Source organism: Centroberyx gerrardi, chromosome 15, assembly GCF_048128805.1.
Source record: "Centroberyx gerrardi isolate f3 chromosome 15, fCenGer3.hap1.cur.20231027, whole genome shotgun sequence".
Taxonomy (NCBI): Eukaryota; Metazoa; Chordata; class Actinopteri; order Beryciformes; family Berycidae; genus Centroberyx; species Centroberyx gerrardi.
Genome location: NC_136011.1, coordinates 11315089 through 11337866, shown reverse-complemented (window position 1 = coordinate 11337866; position 22778 = coordinate 11315089). Strand labels below are relative to the sequence as shown.

Here is a 22778-nt window from a genome sequence, read left to right as displayed (position 1 = left end):
CGCCAGTTATGTCGTAGATAAAGACAAAGCGAAGTTATATAGCCTTGACAGACAAAATGTCCTAGAACATGTCATGCTAGACGCCAATATCCAAGAGAACCTAAGAGAAATAATGGCTTGGTTGGCACACACAGGCTAATTGAAAGCTGCTGGTAACAATAGGGTATTTATTTTTGTTTCATTTCCGATAGGTCGATAACGTGCCAGATTGCTGAAATTTCATCTGTTAAAACATAAACCTTTGACGAAAATGAACCAAACCAAAAAACAATTGGACCCTTAAAAATGCCATGTTGTTCTCTGTCATCCAGTCTCTTTTCCATGGGATAGTTAAAGACTATGTAGGGAATTCAGTGCGTTCTCTGCATGGATAATGTATAAAGTCCTGTAAGGTCTGTCTGTCAAGTCCAAAATGTGGACCTCTCCCTAATTCCAGTGCCTCATATCGAACACTGAATGTTCCTAGGCTCCAGCCCTCTCCAATTAGGTCACACCTAAAACAGTGGCCTTTAGCTGTGGAATGTCAATGTCTAGGCCAAAGGTTAGAGTGCCAGCCAAAAATCTTTGCCCTAGCACTGTTCCTCTAGTTGGATTTAACAGTGAGGTTGCTCTTGGCTAACTCTCCTGCTCTTGTCCTTTGGGAAAACTAACTGGGAGGAAACCCAATGTTGAAGTCACCCTTTACAATGTGAGGCATGGCAACAAAGACAATAAAGTGTTTTGACTGGATCACTCCCCACGGCCCGGATGTTGAATCATATTGAGTCATACAAAAGCCTAGCTGATATTTTTCTAACACGTTGTAACATCCAAAATAAATAGCTAACAAAATAGCTAAATAGCTGACAGTCTGTACTTTTGCCTTGTCTTTTGTTGTGATCTATCTATCTATCTATCTAGGCATAGATATTGATTTCCATATTGCCTGCTTCGTCTCTACAACTCCACAGGGTGGCGACAAAGCAGCACAAGCAAGCAAATAAGCTACTGTATCAGTTGGCAAAATATGTTGACAGGAAGAATAAAACAAACATTTTTCATTATCACAGGTGCTAATACACCCCTTTTCTCTGAGCTAGATATTTACCAATACAAAGGATCTGGTGTAACTACCCTTGTGCGACTGCCCATGCAGATATCTAATATATAATGAAAATGGTAGATGATTTCACTGGAAAAGGCCAGCAGATGCTGCCTTCACGTGCTCCTACTTCTGAGTACGACCTGTGGCGTATTCAAATGCTTTTGGTCAGAAAAAAAGAAAAAACATTCACCCTGTAACAAAAATAGTTTTTGCACAGAGCTATTTTGTGCAACAGAATGAAGAGGAGAAATTAGGTATATAATTGATGGTTTATATAATATGATAGACAAAGGTTGTTGTATTCAACGCCTTCACCGTCTTGGCACGGCTTCCATGCTCTACATTACATCTCGGCACCTCGGCTATCATAGCAAATCCCGACTTCCCCAGTCGTATCACTTTGTTAGGTCGTTCGTGTGCAGTTAATTTCGAAATGCCCATATTTCCGGCAGCACTGAAGGCACCAAGAGTTCTAACGAACGGGGCTGGTACAAAACAGTGAAGTTGCCTATCGGCGCTGATCTGGGGTCTGTGTTTCAACTTCCTCGCCAATGGTTAAGGTTAATAAAGGGGGCTGGAAAACCGATTTCTAGTCAGTAGTGAAAGAAAACATCAGCTCGGAAGCCAGGAAGTGAAAATTGCAAGTGCGAGCAAACTCGCAGTAACGCCACATAAATAGTAGAAGTAAAGTAGGTAGGAAATTTCAGAGAATTTCGGACGGCAATATCATCTAATATTTGCCAGCTAGCTCTCAACGATGGACAAGCTTCGTCGTGTGCTAAGCGGTCAAGAGGAAAATGAAGAGTTGGGTCTCACTGCACAGGTAACCTATGACAGCGCTACGTTGCTAATGCTAACGTTCTGTCAATGGATAGTTAGCTAATGTTTACGCTAGTTAAAGTAAAATTGCACTCTCTGCTCGTTAGTTAGACATAGTCGGGAATATTATCTTCGTTGGGTTATTAAGTTAATGTTAAATTGGCTCTCGTAAAAAAGATTAACGTTAGTTAGCTGTAGCCAACTCTAAAATTGTACTTATTTATCGCCAACTCATGTCTTTTTCGCCCCTTTCAGTGAATCACGTTATAGAACCTAGCTAATTTTGTCAATTAATGAATTGCATTTTGTTTGTGTATTGCTACTTTTTACACGCATTCACAAGGAGGAGCAAATGAGGTAAGGTGTTGACTTGGACCTCATGATTTCATCAGAATATTTGATTACGTCGAGTTTAACAATGCTACCTGTTGAGCTCTTGCCTAAGTGTATAACAACTGAGTCTACCCATGCAGCCTTGCATCTCTTTGTCAGCGTATACAGATGCATAATTCCTCTTTTGCAGTTTGGTTTTGTTAGTTTAATTGTCTTTATTGTGTACTCAGCAATGTACTGTGCCTTTGCATGACATGGAGTAAGCTAGATCTGTACTGTGTGTGTGTGTGTGTGTGTGTGTGTGTGTGTGTGTGTGTGTGTGTCTTAAGATAGCAGCTGAATGTTATCCATTACTGGCGAACATGGTTAAGTCATCAGTAGGAAGCCTGTGGGTCTTTCTGTGGGTCATTAGGCTTGTCTTGTGACATCCTCTCATTGTTCTCACCAGGTCCTTGATGCCTCCACTCTCAGCTACAGCACCAGGGTGAAATGGTTTGTCATATGCTTTGCTGGAGGCATCCTGTGTTCAATATTTGTGAGTGTCTCTGCTTTTTAAGTTATAAAAGACAGGTTTCACCCTCTAACTTTAAACTGACACTGCAAGAGACTGCAGGGCCAGCGTAACCTTGTTATTATTAATAACACTGGTCCACATTTATCAAGTGAGCACAAAATATATATATCTTAAGACAAACAAGTCTATTAATGGATACCCTGTAAAGGGAAAACCTTTATTGTCCCACAAAGGCAGCTAAAAGGAACAAAGTTATTAAATAATTTAATGTTTAAGGTACTGTACAGTGATGTCTATGTGTTTCACTCTACCCGTGCACTGTATGTGAGGTCCTGTTCTTCTTGTATCATGTTTTGTCAGTATGTACTGTTGCAAGTTTTCAACATGGCTCTGCACCAGTGTCATCAAGACAAATTCCTATGCCTCTATTGTACTTGCAGATTAAAGTGTAAAGTGATTGTGGAGTTTTTAGGCAAATACATGTCATTATTACTTAATATACAGATTCAAGCCATTTGATGTCAACTATGAGCGAAAGGGGAAACGCTTCAGTGTGACATTTTGCAGTTAAAACGACAGCACGACTTGCCACAGGCGACACTTGCTGATAACACCCTGAAGCCACTGCATACTGATAATTCACACTGACAAAGGCCCAAACCCCACCACAGACTCTGTTGTTTAGGCCTGCGTAGTAAAATGCATGCTCTCTTTACACTCATTATTGATCAGTGTATGTCGACTGTGTCAGCCGTCTACCACACCTAAGGTGATCTTGATTGTGAACCAAGAATAATGATTTTATTGCCATCCAGGAAGTGTTTATAAGAGAAAGCTTTATGGTGCTCTGGCACTAGGGGGAGCCCATATATTGAATTGAAACTATAGTCAGATCTCAGAATTAATAGGATAGCGTACAAAATTATTTAAAATTAGTAATAATAATAATAACAACAAAAAATGTGCTATCTTATCAAAGTATCTTCCCAGGATTAGCTTTGCTTGTTGCTTATACTAGCCGTTTTCTATTATCTATAAATCCTAAATGAATGTGTGGTTGGTTGCATTATTATTATTATGGTGGAGTTGACACAGACTGTTTTCTGTTTTACCAGGGCACAGCATTGCTGTTCCTTCCCAATGGACTCAAGCTCTTTGCCGTCTTCTACACACTAGGGAACTTTGCAGCACTTGCCAGGTAAGGCTCTCATAGTCCAGCTGAGGTCTGTTGATTTCTAGTATTGTCTTGATATCACTGTACATGCTTTCCTCACCAGTATGACACATTGCCATAAACACAGCAAATGGTGAATACATTAATGTAGCCGCTGTCTGGTTACAGTGACCTGTTGGTTAGGGGTTTCCCCAAACTGTTTACCAGCAGCCATGCACAAGCTTGCAGTACCACTATGTTAAATCTCCAATCAGTCATTTTCAGTTTTTCATTGATCATTCAGTGGGTCAGTATTGTTTTATATCATCAAAGCACAACCACCTTGTCACAAAATCCATTGTGCCTGCTAACATTGGTGTCTTATCATGTAATAGAATGCAATAAATATTCTGTCCCCAATCAATACCAAGATTATTGTATAATTAAAATGGCACTTGTCATGGTTTTGGTCAGCATAGCAATTCCTTTCATTATTTTGCTGTGAAACCAAACAATTCCTGTAAATTGGCAGTATTATATGATTTGCACACCTGAATGTTCCAAGGACAAGTGCGTAGGAGAGGACTGAAAGTTCGCAATTGAAAAGAAGAAGCTCTGGCACACTGTCCATATCTCAATATTTCCTTCACCATAATTCAGACATAACCAATGTTTTGTTTTTGTTGGCCCTGAACACCTCTTGAAAAATTCAATCGTCTCCTGGTCCTTTAACTCCATATATCAAGCCTGTATAACAGGCTTTGATTCATGCGTAAATCTTGAGTAACACAATAAAACACTCATGCAGCCAAGTTTTTACCAGCTTAGAAACATTACAAATATTACATCAGTTTTGTCTTTTAGTGTCACTGAGAGACTCGTACACACTTTGATATCATGTTACCATGATGACTATATTGTTACAAATTCTGGTGCCAGGATATTGATGAAGACTAAAGCCACGTAAAGAAGTTAGTCTAGTCTAGTCTTGTTTATTTATATAGCCCTTTATCACAAGCATGTCTCAAAGGGCTTATACCTGTAATATACCTTTGCACTGATTGCCTGTTGGTCTAGGTTTGGAACACACTGCCTGAGGAGCCATCCAAAGTCATCGTACCTTTCTAACGATGCACACTGGCTAAGCTTAATTGTGTAGTGTGCTTCAAAGTCAGTGGTAATGGCTCTGTGCAAAGTCAGCGAGTATAGACTAGCCGTCTGTCCTTGTTTATTAGCTGTTTCTTTAGCTAACTTTCCCTGATGAGCAGTCTAGACATCGGTGTTTACATTCAAATTATTTGCCTACTACTAACTCTAAAGCTGAAGTTTTCAGAAGAGTACTAACTGGTAGATGAAAGCTCGAATTATTAAACTATTGACAAGGTTTTGTTTTCAGGACAGGGCCATCTCTTTTTTTATTATTTATTTTTTTTACAGGTGTCATATGTTTAGAGTTGCAAGTGAAGGACACTGGGTCACCTTCTGCTTTCATAGCCCAGGTTACCAATCCAAAGCATGACAGTGTCATATTTAAAGGGACTTTAAGTAGCCCAAGCTTTTCTATTGTATGTGACTTTGACTGCAAGCATTACAATAAGACCGTTGGTTTCACCTTGCTGCCGACAGTAGTGGAATAGGAGTCAGTGCTGTGACATGTCTTTACAGTGCCAGGGTAAAATATTGAAATATGAAATATTTTTCCAACATAGATTGATTATTTCCTGTAACTAAGTTTGCCTCTTTTAGTAAATGATAAATTGCTCGGGTTAAATGTTGAAGAAGTCCCCTCATCCTTTAGTTTCTCTTATACAGTTTTACTAGGATCTGTTGAAGAGACAAAATTCAGCTTTGAATCTAACTTTGGCTGTGAATCTAACTTAGGTTCAACATTTCTGATGGTAGCAGGCCAGACTCTTTAGCTGATACAGCATTTGCTAGACCTCAGTGATAGAATTAGATTTACTGGGATCCTAGTTGCTCAGTTGTCTTTTGTCAAATTACAGTTAACATCCCAGTCAAATAGGCTAACGCAAGCCCAACATTGCTTTATTTAATTCGGATTTTAAAAATGTGTAATAATTCACTGGGTTTGGAAAATGCAAAGTCATCATAGAGGTCTGGGGGAGTTAACCATGTTTTGAATTTCCTCCATGTCAACGTCAGTGACAGTTAGACCCACTGATGACAAAGCTCATTGCAAAATCTGTCAGCAGCAGCAGTGTGGGAGTGGACATCATTAGTGTTTCTCTCACACTGAGCAGTTGATAACCGGCAGCCAGCTCTCTACAGCAGACCAGTAGAAAGAGCTTGCGTCAACAGAGACGACTCTCATGTCTCATCTGACAGCTGTGACGCTCCACACAGTCCGTCTTCCCACTCAGCTCAGCTGAGCCCAGCGCTGCCTGCCTGGTTAGCGGGGAAAGCCTTTGTCTCGTTTCATTTACTGACGTCATGCATGCATCTCTGCTACACAGGGTTTAGTTACGGGAATGGATAGGAGGAGGATGTAGGAGGTTTTAAATGTGTCATCATGGTGTAGGACATGAAATATTAACACCCTAATTTAAATTGTAACAACTCATTGTATAACATGTTAGACCATGACAAATTTGGTTGTGGTGGCCAAAAAATTCTGATGTCACATACACGAGGGTGTGTGTGTGTGTGTTTGCAGACTATTCTGAAACCCACCTAGGCTGCTGTCAACTTATACACAAAATGTTAATCCTCTAATGTGGGAACTTGAGACCATAAGCATTATGCAGCTTATTTATACTTATTTATTATGCTTATTTAGATGTGCAAAAAGACCACATTAATTCTTAAAGTTATCCTTAAGCACTTCTTAAGCCATTCTTAAAGTTATGCTTAAGACCTTGGGTCCAAATCCTTATAAGGCACGTAACAGGAGCAATGTCATACCCAAGAGTGCCAGTGACCTCTGTTTCACCTAAAAGCGATGAAAGTAACCTCAAATTAATTATAAAAAATGTACCTTTTGGAATGATACCAAATGCATGCATACTGGGCATTAATAAACATCCCAAAGATCATGTTTAAAATCTGTTTAGTTGCTGGATCCTGTAATTACACATAATTATGAGAAACTGCTTTGTGGGCTTGTTAAGGGGTGTCGTGTCCACATGTGACCCATCAAGTGATGCGTTTTACATTTCCATTTTGTTTGGACTGGGACTACCCAAAACTGGGTAGTTAGCATGAGCAGCGATGGCCACCACGCCTGACCAGACATTATGATATATTAGAGCGCCACCTACAGAAAGTCAAGCTTCATCAACAGAAAATCCAAGGAAAAAGACTGGACACACTGTTTGATTGACAAGTGATCTCTGGGAAGTGCAGTGTAGAAACACCCAAGCACAGCGCTTAGCAACAAAGATGGCAACAATATAAAACAAGAATTTTGCGGTTTACCACTTTAAGCAGCAATAGACTAAAGCGTGTTTCACTGATGTTTCAACTGCCTGTTGAACTTGTTTGTCTGTTTCTTTTTTTGTCCTGTCTAAAGCACCTGCTTCCTAATGGGACCATTAAAACAGCTGAAGCGCATGTTCGAACCAACAAGACTGATAGCGACCATTGTTATGCTGGTAAATACCATATTTATTTGCTGTTACCTTGGGATTTTAGCTGACCCAAATACATCAATGGATGTTTCTCTGTGTTTTAGTGTATATTGTAAGGTGTTTGAGGGTATTTTGAGGTATTTGAATACATTTGTATCTGCTTTTACCTTCTCTTTGAGGGGGTAAAGTGTCTGTAGCCTAAGGTCATGTTCAATTAAAGATCTGAAACTCCCACCATGTGGCCCTTAAAGGATTCAGAAGATAAAGTCACTGATCTAGACAACACAATTGTAGCTGTAGCAGTTAATCTGTTGGAGATTTAGTGAGTTCCTTTTGGTTAGAATCCTACCTTTCCTGTAAAACGTTTCAAGGAAATCAATTCATAGATAGCAAAAGTGATTAATACTGTAGGAGTTTTATATTATTCTGCAAGATTTACATTTCCTTTCCTTTTCCCCCAGCTCTGCCTTATCTTAACACTTTGTGCAGTGTTTTGGGTAAGTAGGCTATAAATAGACTGAAACTAGTTATGTTCTGTATTGGTTTAGTGCTATGTTTCAAAGATTTTAATATCATAACCATTTTGTGTTTCATCGTACAGTGGCATAAAAAGGGACTGGCCATCATCTTCTGTATTCTGCAGTTCTTGGCAATGACATGGTAAGTGCCACCCGCCAATCTCAGCCATCTCTAAATTATAATCCAGTCGGCAAGTAGTTCTTTTGTCAGACACGTCTATACAGATGAAGATGCATTCACATGATAGAGAACTTTGGTCCAGCTGCTTCGGCTTGCATTAATGTCAATGAGCTGAGCAGGCTGGTGATAAGCTGACTTACTGCTCGGGGCATGTGCTGGGCTAAATCCTGTAAATGGTTAAACTTAAACGATTACTGTCACACTGCACTTTAGGCCACACTGTACCTATCTGCCTCTATTTCAAGTTTTTATGTTCTTTGGGATTACTGTTTTAGATAGTAATTGATCTGTTGTTGGACTGTGATTGGACTGTGCAAGACCAAGCACCGTTCTACTCTGAGGAGGAAATGTCATATGATGGCTGTTATAAAATGATAACAGGAAATGCATATTTAGTGATATTAGAAATTTGACTAGATTAACATTTGCCCTAGTTTCCCTGAGCAGTCAATGACATCAGCTTAGCATACCTGTTCAGTCAGTGGTGTTGTGATGAGACTGCATGGCAGATTGCCAGGCTTCCTGGTAGGTCAGTGTATTTTTGGCCTGGCGGAGGAAGATGCAGCGCCGGGATCAGGGTGGACCTATTTATTTGGCCTCACATCCTTTTTCCTTTGTCCTGGCAATTAGAGATGGATAAGTATTTCAGCCTGTTTGCACATTCAGGATCAAAACATTGCCCAAGGTCTCTGGAGACCATGGCTATCTTTGAGATCACAGGTTAACAATTCAGTGACTACATGGCACTCATAGTAAAAGTAAAGTATGTAAATTTAAGGCCTTAAAAGTATTAAAATGTCTATAGTTATTAGATGTCTTATTTTTTTCCACCATGCAATCACAGGTTTCTCTGCGCTTCATGTCCACTCTTAGATTAGATTCTGTATTAATCTTAGATTAATACAGAACATGGTCCGTAGTATAGTATGCAAAACATTTTTTTTTTTTGTTGTTTTGTTTTTTTAGCGTATCTGCTTTACTAACCACAATTGGACTTAATGTCCCTTAACAGTTAATTTCCTGATGTCCTGTTTCTTACACTGTCTATTTATAGGTTCAGAACCTTAAATAGCTATGTTCAATTGGAAATAGGATGATTTTGCCAGCTTTATTTCTTGGTTTCAGTTTTCGTATTGGTCTTAAATTCCAGGTAGCATTAAAATGGTCTTAAAAAGTCTTAAATCTGGGTTTCTGACACCTGCAGATAACCTTGACTTGCTGATTGAGAAAAGAATACAGATCTTAATGAGGCATGACTGCTTCTAGTTTGACAACTCGTAGGTCAGCGGGGTTGAGTTGCAGCATAGTCGTGAGTAAAAAGTCCTGTCAGTGATTTGTATCGGCATGTCAGCGCTTGTGTGTTCGTTAATGTGAGCATATTTGCACAGCAGCGACAAAGAGTTTCAGTGTGTGAGTGCGCATGGGAACGCATACCCCCAGCAACTGAAGGGAAGGGAACGGATGGTCTCTGCGCAGCATAAACCCACGTCACCGAGCAAGACTGTGTCGGCCTTATAACTGTCCTGCTATCACACCTACATGGGTACATTGACTTCCATTCTGTCTGCGCTTTGCTCCGTCTCAGAGGCATCACCTTGGCAACCACAAGTCGCACATCCCAAGCTCATTCTTAACAGACTTAACAGGACATAATGCACTCCTACGCAGGCGCTCACACACGTCTGTGTGAAGGTGGTTCTGTAATATGCTGTCGCCACTGACCCACACACACAGCCGGGCAAAGTCCAGTCCTGGGGCAGAATTTTCCAAACCGATGAAGTAATCACATAACACTGAGGTACTACTGGTTGACACTGACTGAATATTGTCAAACATTTCCTGCCTATTTTGAAATTGGCTAATAAACTGTTCTGTTTCCCTACTTCCTAAGAGTATCTGAATTGTGCATTTGCAGCTTTCCAAAAAAGCTTCATCAGAGCATGGCAGACAGTGGGAAGATGGATGACAAAACGGGAACTATAGTTTTATATATATTGTATAGGTGGTAAAACTGTAAGTTGTTGTAACTTGCAGAATCTTGTGGTACGGCTTCTAATACCAAGGTCTTACAGTAATTGTTACAGCCTGCATAAGTGGTGTTCAAAGGAGACGGTGATTATACCTGGGCAGATCCTGCAGTTAATCATTCAACTACTGTACTGGATTCCTCACATATTTTAAATAATTTAGGTATTTGATCAGGGGCTTTGTTGGCTACACCGCAGCTGTAGTCATTCTCTTCAACACGAGTCATCACATTTTGTAGAGAACTTAGTGTTTGGCCACCAATCTGTCTTAAATCATTGGTGCACAGATTAGTGTACCCCCTTAGTCCATAATAATGTGTGTTTAATCCTCTTGCCCAGCTATATCAAAGATCCTTCTATCCTATAATGATTAGTCCTTTCATTATGTTGATGTATCATTAAATGAACGGGTTTACACATTTGTGTGATAATCATCAAAATGCCATTGTTACAGATGTTGAATATTAACCCCAATATCAACCTTACATGCTGAATTGCTTTGTGTAGTTGATTGTGCTTTTAATCTTTATTCATCAGCAGTGATTTACCATCAAAGTGTGCTTCATGTGCTTCAAACACTGAAGTTGCTGCAGTAGTAGTTGGAGTAAAAGAGCAAAGCTTTACATGTATTCATTCTGAAAACATATAACTCAAAGTGTTCATTTTATTTCATTTATTTCGTTTAAAAAAAAAAGCTTACATTTGGTCAACAGTTTACACATTCTGATGTGTGGATTGTCTTTGCATTCAAATCGAGCAAATGTTATGTGAGCAAAATAAAAAGTGTAGACAGAAATGTGCTGCTCTCAGCAAGCATACTGAAAAAGTTCATATTAAATCAATACAATTACAGTGTGATTTTACAATGATATTTATCATCTTGTATGTAGTTTGCCTTGCTCAGTCCAATAATCTTTTTTATATTTCCTCCTAGATCATCGTCTTCTGCTATCAGTATCTATTTTGTTGACATAAACTCTTCCCTTATCTTGGTGTTTTGTTTTTTTCTCTTTCAGGTATAGCATCTCTTACATTCCATTTGCCAGGTAAGACAACAGCATCATGTTGACCTAGTAACTGGATGTATTAGTATTAGCCTAGTGATATGAGGCTGTTATTAGTATGATGTAGGAGAATGTCTTCATGGACTTTATTAAAGGTGTAGACATACCCGTATCGCCCAGTATTTCCATTGTATGTAGTTTAGTTGTATTTGCTGCATACAACATTATTTACTGCTGTACTGTTCTGGCCCTAGTTCTCTTTTTTTTTAAAGGAATGGAAACTGCAAATGGGCTGCACTGGCCACTGTAGTAGTAAAGGAGGATAGATGAAGGACAGACTTCTATATAGAATGAATTAGGTCAGTTTATTAGAGGCAGGATATGACGTAAAAGACATTTGACTTGATCCACTTCTGAGAATCCAGATGCTCTACACCTCATGGACACTGTGAAAGTGGAGTTGAGATACCAGATACACCCATTTTTATCTCTGTAATCTCTCTGTCCATGAATGACCCTGTACTGCTACACGCACACGCACACACACACACACACACACACACACACACACACACACACACACACAGTGTAGGGACTACAATGAGGCAACCCTTGAATGAAAACATGTTTTTTATTTACCTCTGAACATCCTGCTGTTTATCTCCACCATATGGCTGTAATCCCTCCTAGGACCAGACCAGGCACCCAGTGTCACCCAAATGGCAGCTTGTTGTTTCACATCACACCCCTCTGTGTTTTATAGCCCTATGAAGCTATTTGCTTTATCCATAATATCAAAGCAAAATCATTTTTTGTGCAGTAATGCTCTTATAGTCAGAATTTCCAAAATATTTCTCCCCTGATTTGGCTTTTACATTATTTGTGATGAGCTTAAATTAAGCTCTACGGGGGTCGAAGCACACTAAAACATTTTGATAAGATCTAGACCCAATTAAGCCTCTCCACATGAAACATGAGGGTGAAAATCTCACATCATGGTCTTTCTCGTACTGTTGCTCTCACTGTCATGTAGAAAATTAAATTTTTTGAATTTTAAATTTTATTTTATCACAATTTTAAGCTTAATTGCTTTTTGAAATCTTAAAGAAATGAAGACTTCGAAAATGATATTCCTTCAGAGGTTTACAGTATTGATTGTAACATGAAAGGAAATGAACCAGCCACACTAAGCTGTCCACAATATTCAGGTGTTCAATTCTCAGATTGAGCCATATGGTGCACCACCTCGCTGCTGTCCCCAAGCCAAAGCTAAGCGAGAGGGGTGATGTTGTTTTGCCAGTCCAGCTGTGAACAGGGTTATCTCTCATTTGGTGAGAGACCCCCCTCCACCCCCCACCCCTATAAGTGCCTTGTGTGTTTGGGAGACCCTATAATCCATCCTGACAGCTGAGAGACCTCCGACAACCACCCCTCACTCCCCCTCCCCCAGCCCAAATGCTAACAATAATAAAAAGGCGAGACAAAGAGCGTGCCTGTGCCAGCCTCCAAAACACAAATTCCTATGGAGAAATGCTAATTTTGCAGTTCTTTGTTGGGCTGACTGTTGAAGCCCTGCTTGTTAAGTGGTATTTTTATTTCTTTACTCCCTTATTATTTCCATTTGTTGCATTTTTTTTTTGTCAACAAATTATTTTCCTCTCCCCTTAAGCCTCTTGCTTTAATCCATTTTTCATTTTGTTAGGATTGGATTATTTAGCTCTGTACTGTTTGCCATGTTATTGCAGGGAAACAGTTACTGCATATTTTCATCACAGAGCTCTATCCTTCTGAATACCACAATTAAAATCATTTGCCTCCAGCCTCTCCCCGTCTCTGGCCATGGTCAATCAAACAAACCGTGATAACCGTCTAGCCACAGCGCCACATGGCCAGTAGTCTTGATCCTTTAATGTATTTTACCTTGTTGCCTCTATTTATAACCCCTCACGCCTGCAGACCATGGTAAAACCTGCTGCATGTGCACTTTCCACAGTGCACCGGGGCAACTGTTACTCTGATGTTTCATCAGAAGTGGGGGAGACGTATCATTTATTCATGCAGTGTTTTTTAGAAGCAAAAATAGCAGCAAGCCTCCAGTGAAGGTATAAAAAGCAAACCTGAGGCTGTATAGGTGGTGACAAATGAGGACGCTGATGTTGAATGTTCTCTGAATGTACTGGAGGAGCGAATCAGAGCGGTGGAAGGAGCGACTCACCCGTCTATCCACCCACCCCTCCTCCTCCTGAGGCTGGTTATGATCCCCTCTCCCTTCTCCTTTTAACCTTGACTGGTTTCACACCTCCTCCACCGAAATTCGACTGTGGCAGGCAAAGTCTGCATAGCAACACGCCGATGGCAAGAGGAACGGAAGAGGCGATGGTCTGTTGTTGCCTTGGTGATCGCTTGTATTGCATCATCCCTCAACATGCAGTACCTGGAGAGAGGGAGCCCCATCACTCTGAACATGTGGTGCTTCCCCGTCAAAACACACTCACTTATTCATGACGAACCCCACCCAAGCCTTCGTAACAAAGGGCGGAAGTGCATTTTTTCGTCGTCTTTAATTTTGCACGCATGACAGAAGCCGAGAATTTGTTATTAAGTAGCTTTACTGGATTTGTTCATTCCTGGATAATTCAAGACAAACCACCCCATAACATTTTTGTCATTCCTTTCCCCCATTTTCTTGTTTTGTTGAGGGATTATATTTTGTATTATACAAGCTGTTATTCATACAGTGTCTCTCTCTTTCTTCACAGGGACGCTGTGATGAAATGCTTTACTACCTGTCTGAGTTAGAATGGCTCTCTACAGTTTCATGCAAAGACTGGTCCCAATATGCACACTCCAAGCACAGTGGCTCTGTAAAATGCATATTGTTTATACACTATATCTTTAAATTCTTACCATTGCCCTTTCATACTGTGAATTCTCACTTTCGTCATTAATTCTAGATAAACATCTGTAGCTATAATCATGATATAACACTTATCATCAGTCTATTGCTTTTGGTGTGAAAGAGATGAGTGCTTTTAAGGCTTAATATATTTTTAAAATATTCCTATATTTTCTTGAGCATTTTATACTGTTTAAGTGCAGGGAAATGATTTTGAGCTTTGCTATACAGTGCCTGTAAAATACAACAGAAGTGCCTTACTGTTTTTTTTTTTTCGTTTTTTTTACATTGTCTGCTGTTATTTGAGAAGATTTATTGGCATTTTGACCAACCATATATTTACATCTTTAACCGTGTGAGATCTGATTTTTTTTTTTTTTTTTTAAATCTATTCTGGTTTGTAAACGGTGTTCTCCTTACTTGTTACACACAAACACATTTGGATGAGCTGGTATTATTAAAACACATTCTCTCTGTCTTCCATTTGTTCAAGGCAGTGATGTATAAAGATGCTTTCCCATCTTTCATAGATAATTGACTTTCCTGAGGCGATAGAGGTTCTGCTTCAAGGACGATACACAGGGGTATATATGATATGATATCCAGAGCCATTTGGGATGTTCTCAGCCAAAGAGACAAAGAACCGCACAGCTACCGTCTAGTCCAGTAGCTCTTCCACATGTGTACGGGAATACACCTGCCCCCCCTTAACTCATCAGAGTACCTCAAAATTAGATCTCATTTTCTAATCGAATTGCCTGTCAGATGTAGCAGTGACCCAGTTCATTCTGCTTCTCTGAGCATTGTGATTTTGACGTGACCTAATAACCCAGTATAGCTTGCGTCGGGTTCCCTATATTGCTTCGGCATGATGGCACAGCCTCTGAGGATGCGGTTGTCATGACAACCCTCCGGAAGATTCATACCGTCGGCCCACCCCCATCTGCGGCGCGGATGGTCACATTATGTTGATGAGAAGGTGTGTTATAGAACACCTTGGATTAACCCATGGATAATCTAGCAGAGGGTCGTGGACCTTTTTTTTCCCCAGCTTTTGCTTTACAGTGAACAAAGGATTTTAAAGCCGTTTTATGTCATTCCCCACATAACGCAAGCCCCGTGTATTAGCCTCGGGATTTACTCCAGGTTTTACAAACATGCCTCTAGGTTTTCTTTGTACATCGTGCTTACTATTAACCAGTCTCCACATCTTGTTGTGGAGCTCTACACCCCTCCCCTTCATGCAGCCCCCACATAGTTTCATTAGATGGTTGTATAATGTGATGGTGGATTAGCATGGACAAAATCTCCTTTCAGTAGTACTTGTTCAACTAACTTGGCAGAGAGCCAACAAATCCCCAGGCACTATATTAGTATCCAAGTAATCTGAGGGATAAAATAATTTGGGACGTAATGCCATTGAATGAGGGGAGGTTGGTTGTTTTTGTGATCGGTTTTCTTTGCCCACCATTGAGCGCATGTGTTGTTTTCTTTTTTGGATTACACCAAAGTTTGAGGATGAGGGAGAAGGACCCTGACCTCTGCAATCTGTTGGAGTGTCCAACCATTTCCTGTTCATTACATCTAATCCACTGTTATGTCAGAGAGAGGAGGGACCCCGCGCCACAGCATCCGCTTGAAATTGAATATACTTTGTGCCCTCATCCGCTTTATGATTCTGTTCATCATATAAATGTTGCTCAAGAATAACTTGGGCCATCCTGTGTTGTCAAGGGCAGTTTCTATGCAACCATTCCTATGTTTCATTGAATAGTACATTGTGATTGAGTGTTGTTTTAATAAGTGAAGTAAAATAATCAGTTTAAAGATTGTAATTCTAATCAAAGGATCTATTTTATGTTTTCCAGTAGGTTACTCCCCTTCTCCATATGGCCTTTGATCATGTTTACATTTTTGAAGATATTTAGCAGCTACGTTCTTATATGGTCATACAATAATGTTATTTCCCAGATTTCAAATGTTCAAATTTCAGTCTTAATAGTTTATCATATAGCCTATATTAGCAACTGGGTGTTTAACTGTCTATTGATTTAATAGCAGAATGTTTTACAAATTGTCAAATGTAAACTCATCCATGGGCAATAACAAATAAATGGTCTAGAAATTGTGCAGATGAGGCAAGGACGTATTGATTTATTCCTTGTCCCAGACTGAGTGAAACAAAATGACATTGAAATTACAATAACGGCAGAAAGGAAGAGGAATCAATATTGCATTTGTATATTTCCCTAGATGACTTTCACACATGGCCTAGCCTACAGAACAACAGTGGACCTTCATACATCTGAAATGGTTTGAGTTGGGCCTATAGAGTGATGGGCCTATAGAGTGATAGGCCTATAGGATAGGCTATGGCATATTCCATTAATTATTGAGGGGGAGGGATGCAGCCACATTGTCAGTGAAGCTGTTCAAGGCCACCTTGTGGGGTATCCGAAGCCCAAAATATAAAAGCATTTTTAAAACGTCAAATGTTACCAGGTGAAACTTGAAACATGTTAAGAGGATTGTCTAATGCCAGGGTTTTTTCTCAGCTTCTGTTGGAGGCTGTGTTGTGTCAAGTTGTCTCTTCAAAGTGATAACTTGCTGAAAATAGTTCTTATAAAATAGATAATTCCTTTCCCCAGTTGTGATTGACTTAATCACGTTCAAAAATACCAGATGAGCTCACACCTGTGCCCGCTTAATTTAAATATGAATGCTCTAACCGAAACTCACTAGTTATCATTCATACCTGAAGCAGCCTACTTGCGTGTGTCGCTTAGCAACCACGTTATTTAACTAGCTAACCAGAAAAACATGAATATTGTTCAGGCTGTAGATTTATTGAACATTTTCGTTCATTGTTTTTTAAATGTGTTAGGCACAGCAATAGGCACATGGTCGCAGTGCGTTACAGTGATTTTAAAATAGAGGTTAGGGATGACGAGAAGAATATTAGACGAGTGTGGCTTCGCTTAAGGAAGTTATTGAAAAATTATGAAATGACATCACCACTTGATTTTATTTCCTGGCTTTGTTCAGCGCTCCTCTTGGCCACGCCTTCCTACCGACAGGATAATAAGGCAGCCGGCTGCGCGTGCACCAGTTGAATCCCGGTGCGGCCAACAGGTGCACTGCAGCCGCCGCCACCTCGCTGCTGGATAATGCCCGTAGAGCGATCCTCGTTGCTTTGCGCAGGCTTTTCTCATCTGCACTTTGAAGACGTTTTCACATCCTGACCACTATCAATCACAAGAAATGCCTTTTCCACCCATCAACCTCCACCAGCGGATCTCCTCTCCTGGCAGGGAACTATTCAGGAAAAAGAAACCCAACGCAGTGCCTCCTCAGTCTGAGCTCACCAGCAAATCCGGGGGAGAGAAGGGGGAGTCCGATAAGGAGAAGCTCTCCACATCTTGGTCATCGGCGAATTTCAGGAATTTGGGACGGAAAGCCCAGCAGCCGAAAAGCAAAAGCCCTTCTCAGAGGCTGGCTGCCGGGCAGGAGACACAGGGGAAGAGCTGGCTGTCGGTGCCCAAACCTCAGGACTCGTCCGACGGAGTCAGGCGCTCCAGCTCCATGGAGTCCACCACTCACCGGGCCACCAAACAGTCTGCCGGCAAAGACGGAGAAAAGGAGATTCAGTTTACCCTTAGTCTTACCCCTGAAGCCATTCTTGTCATCCAGAAACGCAATCTAGAAAAGCAGATGATGGCTAAGCAGCAGAAGTGCTGCGCGTCTGCGGACTTTCGGCACAGACGAGTTTTCCCATCCAAAAAGGCGCACGGAGGCTCCAAGAGCTGCATCCCAGTCGCCAAGCTGGAGAGTGCGGAGCAGGACATCACCACCATCGTTAAAATCTCTCTGTTGAATGACCAGTACAAGTACGATGATGTGGAATATGAGGAGGAGGACGGAGATGTGGACGAGACGGTCGTGAGGAAATGTAAAGAGTGGCTCAAAGGGGTCGAAAGTGCCGCTGCTTTTGGAAAAGTCGACAAACTTTCTGCACTCCCGCACCTTAAAGGTTGCTGATACCTGACTTTTCATTTTTCATTTTTAAACAGCCTGCCAGGACTGAAGCGGCGAAGGACTCTTGAATAGCCTACCGGGCACTGATGCACTGGAAAATTGCCATCTTAACAACTAATTTGATCTCCTGTTCAGTCTTAAAATATTATTTTTCTTAAAACAAGGGGAAAGTGCAAATGGGGTGGGATACATCCACTTGTTTCCAGTGGAGTTTCCCTTGTTCCCTGTCTAGAAACAAGTGTCATTACCTTAATAAGGTAGAATAAGGCATGTATCAAGAAAATGACACTTGATTCAAGAAAATCCTTGAAACAATTTTATTTGCTTTGGGACAAGTGACATTATGTCACATCATTAGCATACTTTTTCACTGAGCTCAAGAAAAATAAGATTTTAAGCCCCTATTGCTATTTGTTAAGATGGCTATTTTTTTTTTGCTGCTAATGGCTTAACCAATGCCAGTGCTTTTCCTCGTTGACAGGAATGTTGCTTTATGAGTGTACGCCTATTCAATGTTTTGGTGAAGTTTGAATTAAGTACCTTAATATTCTCTTCCTTTGCACATGGTTTTTTGTTTTCAGTGGGGCGCCTGTGGATTGGCAGAGGGTTTGCGTAAAGGGAAGCGGTGCAGAGTTGGAAACCGTTCCTTTGTGTCGGAGAACAATAAGCTGTCAACGACAACAGGGTTATGCGCCTTCTGCTGGAACCAAATTGGACTGTTTATTTTTCCTCTCATAAGAGGCACTTGTTTATATCTTTTGTAGGGATTAATCAGCTATGTACAGTATTTAATATTTGCTAAATATTTGTACTGTCAAAAACGTTTTGTCAGCTGACAATTTTATGCCATTTGAAGTAAAATGTTTTTAATCTGTCCAAGTGTCAGTGACCCTTTAAACCCTTTAATAGCATGTGTGTGTGTGATGAGAGGCCATTTAACTAACTCTGTTAACATGCTGCTGATTCAGAGGAGAGCAATTTGGATTTCCTCTATAGTTCAGCCTGTTGCCACCTGGTATTTTAAAAGCTCTTTGTTGCCCCCTTGGCTACCTAAGGCCATTTGGGCATTAGCCTATACTAAGCTTCTTAGGTTTCCTGTTAAGCAGGGTTGGCCAGTGTGCTGTGAGGGTCCCGGGGCCCAGGTAGCCTACTAGGCCTACATGTTCCCTTCAGGTAACCAGCTCCACTGTGGTAATATCAAACAAATCAAAGTCCTAATGCAAGAGAAACATGAGAAACAGTGTTGTGACCATACACAGTCTGGTGGACATTTTCACCCAAAGCGCCCTGCAGCACTGTGCATGTATACCTTTTAGCAAGTGTGTACCCAGTGGGAAATGAACGCCTAACTCTGGCATTGTTATAGCCATGCTCTGCTCATTGAGCCACACAGACCTGCATGTGTTTAGTCTATACAACTGGCAATGGACCTTTTGAATTGCACAGAGAGAAAGAAGAGGGACCAGCTGGGGGCTCAGTGTCATATGACCATTTCAGCCAGTGTGGAAAAAACTCTGTGAAACCAAACATCAGCATGAGAGGAAATGAATTACAGGGCTTATTTTATATCATCAGTGTGAACAACCCACATGAAGACACTTTTTTTCTTTATTGGTTTACTGCAGTACATGCGTTGTATTGGCCATTAAACCAAGTCAAGACAAACTTTAAGGGAAAAAGTAAAGCTTGCATGTGCAACTGCTTGTTCATAATTAACGTTTCACTGAGGGGCAATTACATATTTAATATGTGTGTATTTAATGTGTGTGTATGGGGAGGAGGGGGGTGGGTACCCAGTAATAGGGCTTAACCCAATTACATTGTTCCCTGTAACTTGGTAACCAGAGTTTTACTGAGAGTGCGCTACACTCTCGAGCTCAATTACATGTCGGACAGGAGAGTGAGTAAGAGTGAAAACTTTAGTTAAGACACTTGGTGTGTTTGAAGGGCTCACACACCAACAGCTGGTAAGCTATTTTGAAAAATTACATATCTAGGCTTTTACTTTCTAAAGTAAAGGAATAGTTTTGGAATGTAATGTCATATGTATGCCACATGTACAGTAGAGATTCCTACTTTATTTTTTTCCGTTCAAGTATTTGTCACTGGATTAATTAGGTGTACTTGTAGGTCTGTGGCTTTGGGTGTAAATGATTTACAAACGATATAGGACTGTGATCGGTGACTTGCCTGTTTTCCCTAAAGGCTACCTTGATAGTGGAATTGCCATGAGGTCTAAAGACATTCACCAGTCAAGCACCCTGCCCTCCATCTTGGATACATACTTGTTACCTGTTGGTGTCAGAAAGGTATTTAAAATAACCCACTCATTCGCACTGAGAGCATTTCATTGCATTGTTTGCTTGGAAAATGACAACGGGAATGAGAACGCAAAAATACCCAGCAATTAATCAGGTTCCAAATAAGTGTCTGAGTTTGTAAATGTCATGTGAGCTGTGACATTTCAGATTTCTCATCTATGTCATGTGAGTACAAACAAGCAGCTACAGTGCAACAACTTGTCCTGAATAGATGTTCACATTCAGTGTCACAAAGAGGTTTCTATTGCAGCATGGTGTGGACTGAGATCATGCTTGAGCCAGCACTCTGTGTACCAAGACCCGCTCAGTTCTCCATGGTACCTGTGATGATTTTATCTACTGGCTCAGTCAGCAGAAGTTGTGTAATTCTCCTCCATTGTGTTATTTCAATTGTGGCATTGTTTCTATGCCTCCCTCCCTTTTTTCTTTTCTCATTAGTTGTATTCATCGCTGTCTGATTTAGGCAAGCATCCCTCTATGGCCGAGCTATTCATGACTGTCTGTCCTGGGGGTAAGAACTGCTTTAATAAGCCTGAAGTGGCTCCAAGTTGACGAACAGATTCAAATACTTGTATTCCAGTCCATTATTGGAAAACTAGAATTTAAAGAAGCAGGAGCTGGCAACTGTTGAGCCGGTCGTCTTGGTTACAACTGGAAACACTTTCTCCAGTATGCCCTTCTGTTCTTTTTTCATTCAGAGTTGTTAACCCCACCCCATGTCTCAGGTCTCTCTTTTCTCCTCCTTGTTTTCTCTTCCTTTGTCACACACCGTCCCCGTTCACACCTACAGCATCATGTCCTCATTTTCTAATCTAGTCTGCAGTTCCTCCATCTCTGATCACCAGCCCTCCCTGCTATCTCTTCTCTTTGGATTAGGAGTTGAAGAGAATGTCTGCAGGATCCTGTCCTCCTCACTCCAATATCCTTATCACTGTCTAACAGAGTGACGGGGTACAGCGGGATAGCCGCTTTATCCGCAGCTGATTTACAGTGGCAGGCGGTGCAGATGGATGCTGCCTTCGCCCCGTCACTGACACTCGCACACAGCAGAAAGCAAAGAACTGCAGGTCCCTCCGCTCTGCCGTAACAGCATTACTGTGGCAACGGAACTGATAAATTCTGCGGCTCCAACAGCTTTTGTGAGAAGAGACAAAGCGGACACTTCCTGAACAGACTTGGCCCATAAACTTTAGTAATGTGGCCATTCAGTGGCAGCCTGTTAAGCAACAGGCATTTCCCAGGGACAGAGCAACCTTGGAACGGAGGCGTATTAAGACTGAGTTCAGATGAAAGAGCAATACTCCTCTGGCCCTCTTCCATGAAGCTCCAGCATGTTTCATCCCTCATCGGAGGGTTGCAGAAGGAAGCATGTAGTTCCATGGTTTCCTGTGCAGTTCATATTTTTTGGCATGCATGCTGTTACTTCCATTAGCCCCACATTCCTTGATATGCCTGAGTTGTGCTTGACATTTCTCAAGCCTTTTCATCTCATATCTTCTCTCCCTACTATCTGACTTGCCTGTTCCTTGGTGTTCTTTGCTAGGAAAACCCAACATGCACCACATGATGGAGTTGAAAAGTGAAAAAAAAAAAAAAAAAAGCTTCCCTTGACAACATCTGTTGTGTACCCCCCTCATCATCCCAGACTGGGATTAGATAAGGACACTATTACCCAATGACAGGCTTAGGGCAGATCATAGCTTTACCAAATTGTTTTCTAGAGAGCTGGTGAGGAGAAGGGAATAAGGTGAGAGCTTTGCAGGAAAGGAGGTGTGCATATTCCTCCTGCATATCACTTTTTTCTTTTTTTTTTTTTCTTGGCTTGGCATTGCAAGAACACAATGTCAGGCTGGTGTGTGGGAGGACTCCTGTTTGCTCTTGGCAGACGAGAGGGATTACCAAAAATGCATTCTTTTTTAAATCTTTGGACAAGCTGACTGTGTCACTCCTCCACTATCTAAATTGGGTTTCCACTGTTGATAGGCAGAGGATGAAGACAAGGCTCAGTACTGGAGGAGGAAGGTGGTCCAAAACAGCCAAGACCCAGACCAGGAAGCCAAAGCCCGGCGTCAGGCTCAGCTGGAGCAGGTTCATATAGACACTATAACTTTTTCTTAAGACACTTATTCAATACCACTCATGCAAGACTGATGATTTTGTGGCACTCAAATTAAGAAAAGTGCAGAAAGAGATATGAACTGTTCTTTGAGCCATCATCAGTGCCTCATCATGTCCCCTCTCTGTAGCCCATAACTATGCAGCCTGCCTCATTACTCAGGTGGCGCTGTTTCACTCAACTATTTCTT

At 41.1% G+C, this 22778-nt stretch overlaps 2 protein-coding genes across 2 annotated transcripts; both read left to right on the top strand.

Moving 5' to 3' along the window:
* The first annotated feature begins 1692 nt into the window (after window positions 1-1692).
* Window positions 1693-14591, top strand: sft2d1 (SFT2 domain containing 1). The gene is made up of 8 exons (XM_071897989.1): window positions 1693-1907; window positions 2685-2771; window positions 3866-3948; window positions 7433-7514; window positions 7952-7987; window positions 8092-8150; window positions 11233-11262; window positions 13980-14591. The coding sequence occupies exons 1-8, from the start codon at window positions 1842-1844 to the stop codon at window positions 14017-14019; spliced, it is 483 nt and encodes a 160-aa protein (XP_071754090.1). The 5' UTR covers window positions 1693-1841; the 3' UTR covers window positions 14020-14591.
* A 2700-nt stretch (window positions 14592-17291) lies between these two features.
* prr18 (proline rich 18) lies at window positions 17292-18993 on the top strand. Its single transcript, XM_078288846.1, has one exon. The coding sequence runs from the start codon at window positions 17378-17380 to the stop codon at window positions 18152-18154; it is 777 nt and encodes a 258-aa protein (XP_078144972.1). The 5' UTR covers window positions 17292-17377; the 3' UTR covers window positions 18155-18993.
* The last annotated feature ends 3785 nt before the right edge of the window (window positions 18994-22778 follow it).